Source organism: Bidens hawaiensis, unplaced genomic scaffold, assembly GCF_021521415.1.
Source record: "Bidens hawaiensis isolate Kalapana, Puna unplaced genomic scaffold, B.hawaiensis_p1.1 tig00061197_1, whole genome shotgun sequence".
In the NCBI taxonomy this organism is placed as follows: Eukaryota; Viridiplantae; Streptophyta; class Magnoliopsida; order Asterales; family Asteraceae; genus Bidens; species Bidens hawaiensis.
In genome coordinates this window covers 2254-8997 of record NW_027506482.1, presented here as the reverse complement: position 1 = coordinate 8997, position 6744 = coordinate 2254, and the positions used below count along the sequence as shown (strand labels likewise).

Below are 6744 nucleotides of genomic sequence, written 5' to 3'. Positions count from 1 at the left end.
GGTCTCACCAACTAACCCTCATGAATCTAAGAAGATTAAATTAACCTACCGGGATAAAGATTACTAAGGTACCCTAATGACGCATCTCCTCTTGGACTCAACGACACAAAACCCGCTAAAAATTGGTACTAGCAACTCTAGGGATAAAGGGGTAACAATATATAACTTGATCTAGGACACCTACTTGCACGCAAATCTAAACCGAACAAGACCAAAACTCGCTCTCGCGCAATTCTAACCTAGCCGAATTAAGAAACGAGACAAAACGACTCCCTATTACCTCTCCGTCACAAGGAAGGTAAACCTATTGAATTTTAATAATTAATTGCATAAAAGATTCCTGTGGTCGCGCTAACCACAAATAGATCAAAAACACCAAGTCTAAGACCTAAACGTAGAACCCTAATCGAATGACACAAAATCAATCTATCAAAGTCATACGCGGAATCAAAAGCAATAATTATATAAAAACAATATTTTAACACATCCAAGATCAAATTATAAAAAGTTTCTCAATAATAATCAAGTCGTGTAACAAGTCAAAACCAAATAAGCCGTCAAACAAAATCACTATTCATCTTAACCTAGGCAGTTCAAGAGATTTAGCTACTCATATTTAATAACGAAATTAAAGCACAAAAAGTAGCAAAACTCATGTCTTTAAATTATGGAATAAAGAAAACACGGTAAAAGATAGAAACCGAAATACTTGACGAACCGAGAATACTCCCAATCTTCTCTCCTCCTTTATTCGTCACCCTCTGTCTTCTTTAATAATAGCATCCAATAACATCTCTCTCTTGTCTAACTTCTTGTCTTGCGTTACAAGTGCACCACAAAATTAACAGGTGCCTTCACTTAAAATAAATTATCTTGTTCTATATTCAAAACCCACGGCTCCTCTTTTCTGTGTATAAATTCCAGTCGCCAATCACCTTGGAGCTGCCGATTGGACCTAATGTGGGTGTTCGGATTTTTTTTTCTTTTGTATATTATATTATAATGTAGGCTTGGGCTTTTCCAATATGTAACCGGGTCGGGCCTTGAGCTTTGTCTTCAAATCATATGCATAAAAGGCCTGTAAACTCTTCTAAAAGTCCGGTTTTTTCATGCTTTTAACCCGTAACCTACAATATAGATAAAACTATGTAAAAACAATATAAAACAAGTTAAAATACATAAAACATGATATAGTAACGTAGATAAAAGGTGGGAAAATAAATGTATTTTACAACACATCAATGTAGCACATTGACTTTCTAACCCAATCCAGTACCTGAAAAACATGTTGAAACAAGTCAACCACAAATAGTCGGTGAGTTTCACGAGTTTCAAGAAATCAGTTGTGCGTACAAAAATCATAGTTTGTTGTAACGCCCGTTAATTTCAGACTAGTGATTTAAAGCATGTAAAGTATGTACATCTCTCGGGATTTATCCGACTTTCCTCGGAGGATTACTCACCATCCCGGTACGTTAAATTCATTAAACCTTTCTTTCAAGTTGTTATATCCTTTAAATTGGAGGGGCTAGAGTGTAACATGTTATATTATAACATAAAAACTAAAACCCTAGCCCTCCTCTTGGCCGATCGGACCATTGCAGCTGCCATAGGGCTCCCATTTTCGTTTTTGGAAGCCAATTCCAAGTGCCAAACTTCAATTCAAGGTTAGGTCTATGTTTCCCCATGTCTTTTACACCTTAATTGATTATATTAACGCGCTTATTGGTCGTTAAGGTTAAGTTTTGATGATAACAGTTTGCTGACAGATTCGTATACGTTTATTGTAGGGTCTGTAACGCGATGATAATCCGTTGTTTTTGATCGATTCTTGATTCCATGATGTTCTACTTCGAGTCTAGTTTCCAGAAAGGTATAATACGTAATTTTTGGACGAGTTTTGAATGGTTTTTATGAATTTATAAAATCGAGTGTCAAAGCTGATGCGGGATGACGGATTCTGTCTGTCTTCCCGACGTCATAACCTTTTTTCGACAGGTCCAAATTGGTTGGTTCCACTTCTGGAAGTTATTATTTTGAGTTAGGAACCAAACCCAATTAGAATCGTTTAATTTGGTTTGGTAATGAATTTTATAAAAATAAAACCATTTTGTTGCGCACTGAAATAGCTGCACGTACCTTGCTGTGTTGGAGGAGTTTTTATAATTTTTGTGTCCAATAGAAAAATATAATAAAAATATTTTTATAAACCTAAGACATTTATTAAAGTATGGTAAAAATTTAATAATTTATTTCAAAGGTTATCCTATGTAATTAAATGCATCTTCGCATGCTAAAATCTACACGTTTTACTCGTTATTGATCGATAAGTTCGTTTTAGGCTTAACCGGTGGATGTTTAATTGTGTTTTTGTCGGGGCTGTTTGAAGTGAGTTTGTGCACCACAATATTCCTAGGTATGTCCCGTATATCATACTCAAAGATCATGTTCTTAGGTGTTCATTAAGTTGATCAACTAGTTGTAGTTTGATTGTTATGTTCGGTTGTCTAGAATTGTTGAGTTTAATGCGTTAATCAGTTGGATGACCAACCGAATCAGTTTGCATGGCCCTAGGGGAGTCCAAGGGATGTGGGAAAATTACTTTTTTGATGCTCGGGGCTGTTGTGGTTAGTGCTTCGTCAATCGAGTCGGCGGTGCGCAAAATTTCGTTTAAATGTTAAAGTAAGTGTTGTAAAAAGGAACCGTCAACCCTATCAACTCGGGTGACATAATTATGATGAATGAAAAGAGTTAAGACGGAATTTGGTCCATTCGGGGCTGATTCGGTTAACAAATGGTTTTAACAATTATTTCACGCGCATTCGACCCGATTTGACTATCTTTGGGCCTTGGGCCAAGTATTGGGCCTTGGGCCACGTGTTGGGCCTTGGGCCAGGTATTGGGCCTTGGGCCAAGTTGTTGGGCCTTGGGCCACAGTGTTGGGCTTGTACGGCCCATTAGGCTAGAGTGTTCCTACAGTCTAGTTTAGTAACGCGTTATGTATAATTTACAGGCCCTTGCTTGTGATTTTGCCCTTAGGAACTTCCTAGCTCGTTGCAAGTATTCAATCGATCTCAGGTGAGTTCATAATGCCCCTTTTTACTCTTTTAAGTTTTGGGCTAGCATGCACACCTAAGTGTTTTTCTTACTTGATGAAATTTTTTGAATGGTTTTACATAGGCTTGCTAGTATTGGTAGGCCTTGGAATGTTATAGAATGTGTATGTATATATATATATTTATATATATTTAGAATGGCCAATATTTGGCGAATGTTGTACTCCTCTCGACTACTGAATGTTGCGTATGCCTACCTTGTGTTTGGATGCGCCGAATGTTACGTGTTTGGGTTGTACGTTTGCTCGACCCTGAATGTTTGTAGTCGTTTCGACTACTGAATGTTGCGTATGCCTACTTTGTGTTTGCATGCGCTGAATGTTACGTGTTTGGGTTGTACGTTTTCTCAGCCCTTAATGTTATTTATTGAAAATTATATACATATATATATACACATATATTGGTATATATAGGAATGCACGTATAGAAATGCTTATACGTAAGAATGACTATTTATCGAATGTGGTGACCTAACCGATGTATTTCGAGTTACCGTTTTAAAACCGTTGGAATGATTATTTAAGAATTTTGTTACTTATTTAAAACTTGAACTCACTCAGCTTAAGCTGACTTTTTGTGCATGTTAGTGTAAGTTTCAGGATTTGGAAGATGATGCCTTATCGCTTGGACGTGCACGGAGCTACTTGGATGGTGAAGGTCATACTGGAATGAAGAATTACTTACAAACCTTTTATTTCAAAAGACTTTTAAAAGTTATAATTAATTTTGATTTTGGGATATTCAACTATTTACATTTTCCGCCAAATTATACTCTGTAATGCTATTTTAATGCAAAGAATTGTTTTTAAGTTTATTTAATTTCTCAAGTGTTTTGTATGATTAACAACTGTGGAGTTTCCCGGGGTTCGAGGCCTTACATTTGTAAATACGCAAGTATGTATGTATGTACGTTTACAAGTACGTTTGTTTGTATGTTTATGATATAAATATGCTAAGCTACAGTGAAGCCTTGACTGTTCGTGCTACGTGCCTCCATTTTTCACGCTCAATCAACCACCGTGGCCCCCTTTCCGCCCACAACATGCCCCGAGTGGCTATGTCTGACACTACATAGCGTGTTTGTATAATTATGGTCAAGTGCAAACGGTTTATTGTCTCGGCAAACCACGCGCACTACAAAAAAAATGCCATATAGTGACACACAAAAAGTGCCACTAAAAAGCAAAAAAGTGCCACTAAAGACCCATGTAAGAATGTGTGGCACACATAAAAAGTGCCACTAGAAGCGGCGACGCTAAAGCCTTTTAGCGGCACTTTTTCGATCTGCAACACAATGTTTTAAGGCTTTTAGTGGCACTTTTTTTTTTGCCACAATATAATAAAAGTCTTTTGTGGCACAATTTTTGTGCCATTAAAAAGTAATCTTAGTTTTATCTTTATGCTACTTTTAGTGACACTTTTGTTTTGCCACAATATAAAAAGAACTTTTGTGGCATAAATTTTGTGCTAGTAAAAACGATTTATATTAAGTATATGTACTAATTTTAGTGGCACATAATTTTGCTATAAAAATCACATGATTTACAACATAATATAAAAGTTCGATAAAATTGTAAATGTAGAAATCATAATTTTATAACTTTAACAATAAGTGCAATCCAACACACATTCCAAATGTTAAAAAAAAACCAATGCAATAAGCAACATATTCCAACCAAATGTGACAAGATGAGTCTAAACATTCTTTTAGATGAGAATTTCACTTTCACGAAACTTAGTTTCAAAGCTTCTCATGATATCTACCCTGCCATCATCAATAATATAAACAAGCATTATTATTGATTAAAAAAAATATAAAACTTCTTTTTCTATGAAAGTCATTTTACTTAATTCAAAAGAAAACATGTATAAGAAAATGGTTCAAATACTAACAATTAGAAAGAAAAAAAATACCCTAACATATTACCTTAATTGCAAAAGTTGACAGAAATTTAAAGATCAATTGTCTAAACGTTTTTCTTGCCCTGTAAAACACAAAGTTTTGGATGATCAGTTTAGGGTTCATACCAAGGTTACAATATAAGCACATCCATTAATTTGGAAAAATAAAAAAAAGTAATAACTTAAAAGTAATTACCATTATCATTTGGAATTCTTGAAGAAGACATTTCGTTAACCGATGAAGTATTATTAGCCAAAGAACCAACACCAGGGACCTAAAAGATATGAATGAAACAATTGCTATACATAATTATATATAAAAGAACAACTAATGGTTCATGCATGTAATTACCTGTATGTTCATGTTGCCAAGAACCGAAGACAAGTTTGCATTGGGAATATTTTCTTGGATTATTACCGCCATAGCATTGACCACACTCTTTAATTGATCAATAGTTTGTGAATCTGTCGAAGAAGCGTCGTCACTTTTTTCCGCTAGTATCCTTCCAACTAATCGAACGTATCTTCTTTTCTCCGGGCCTTTAACTTTTGAGTATTCATCGATTGTAAAATCATTTGGATCAGCAGGTGTGATTGTTGAGTCATTTGCAATACCACAACGTGAGCAGCTTGATCATCAACAATGCTACCATTTTTACCGGTGCGAGTTTTTACATACATTTCTCCTCGTGTTGGATGTACACCGTTATTTTTTGCTACCTGTAATTTAGGTTTGGTGGTTGTTAAGGGAAATAAAAACCCATAAATAAAATAATAAGTGTCCAGAATAGATAGATTAAAAATACCATTTCATGACTTAGTCTAGCAAAAGACTCTGTCCCACTAACATGGGGCTCTTTCATATTTGAGCGGCTCGATCTCTTAGCATCACATGTTTCCTGTGGTAAATGGCAAATAAATATACGATAAGGTCTTCGTTTTTAGCATAAAACTAATCAGCATATCGGACCAAAGCAACCCGACCAAATTAAAAAGAAATCTAATTAGTTGAACCATCATATCAATAAACGATACACTTAAATGGTTCGGTAGTTGGATAAAGTTTTTAACACCCAATACCCAAATAACCTAACTCGATTAATCGAAACATGATTAATTTATCCAAATCTTTAATATACAATATGAAATCTTTTATCTAATTCCAATATTATATGTATTATATAAGAAAATTAAAGTTACACATCATTGTTACCTGAAATTCTGGAGTGAACCAACGAGTAACAAGTTCTTTAAATTGATCTTGATTCAATCTGTTGTCATTTTTAACTTGTTGTGACACGATTTCATCAACCGTAAGGCTTGGATCATATGCAAGATCCTTTAACGAACCTTTCCACGCTCTCCATTTTCTTCCCATGCTATGGAAGATCCATTTTTTTATCTTCTCTGTTTCATTTGGATGGATAAAAAATTTAGACTGCAAAATAAAACCCCCCCATTAAGTAGCCTTCACATAAAATTACCAATTTGACCGATTACAGTTAAAGAGTCATATGCTTAATAGCCTACCACATTGAAGGCTACATACAAGATGCAAACAATAAGTAAACATAGACTACAAGTTAAAAAAATTTACATAAATTATCACATACCTTAACAAGTGAATACATGTCCTTTTTTTTTTGTATGGGAACCTTTCTCCAGTCTGAATATTCAATGGATACATGCTCGGGCATCCTCACGAGCGTCCCAAGGAATTGAACAA

The 6744-nt window shown here is 35.1% G+C and overlaps 1 protein-coding gene across 1 annotated transcript; it reads right to left on the bottom strand.

Moving 5' to 3' along the window:
- Positions 1–1107: 1107 nt before the first annotated feature.
- On the bottom strand, positions 1108–6396 carry LOC143617966 (uncharacterized). Its single transcript, XM_077090344.1, has 5 exons — positions 6232–6396; positions 6092–6174; positions 5371–5647; positions 5215–5293; positions 1108–1127 (listed from the first exon to the last, which is right to left on the bottom strand). Exons 1-5 carry the CDS (start codon positions 6394–6396, stop codon positions 1108–1110), a joined length of 624 nt encoding a protein of 207 aa, XP_076946459.1.
- Positions 6397–6744: the final 348 nt, after the last annotated feature.

Excerpts from the sequence above, each read along its gene's own strand:
- LOC143617966 (XM_077090344.1), bottom strand. The coding sequence starts at position 6,396 with ATGGGAAGAAAATGGAGAGCGTGGAAAGGTTCGTTAAAGGATCTTGCA. Across the intron at positions 6,175-6,231 it reads GGTTCACTCCAGAATTTCAG|ATAAAAGATTTCATATTGTA; the intron begins GTAACAATGATG and ends TATTGGAATTAG. Across the intron at positions 1,128-5,214 it reads AAGAATTCCAAATGATAATG|GTTACGGGTTAAAAGCATGA; the intron begins GTAATTACTTTT and ends TCTATATTGTAG.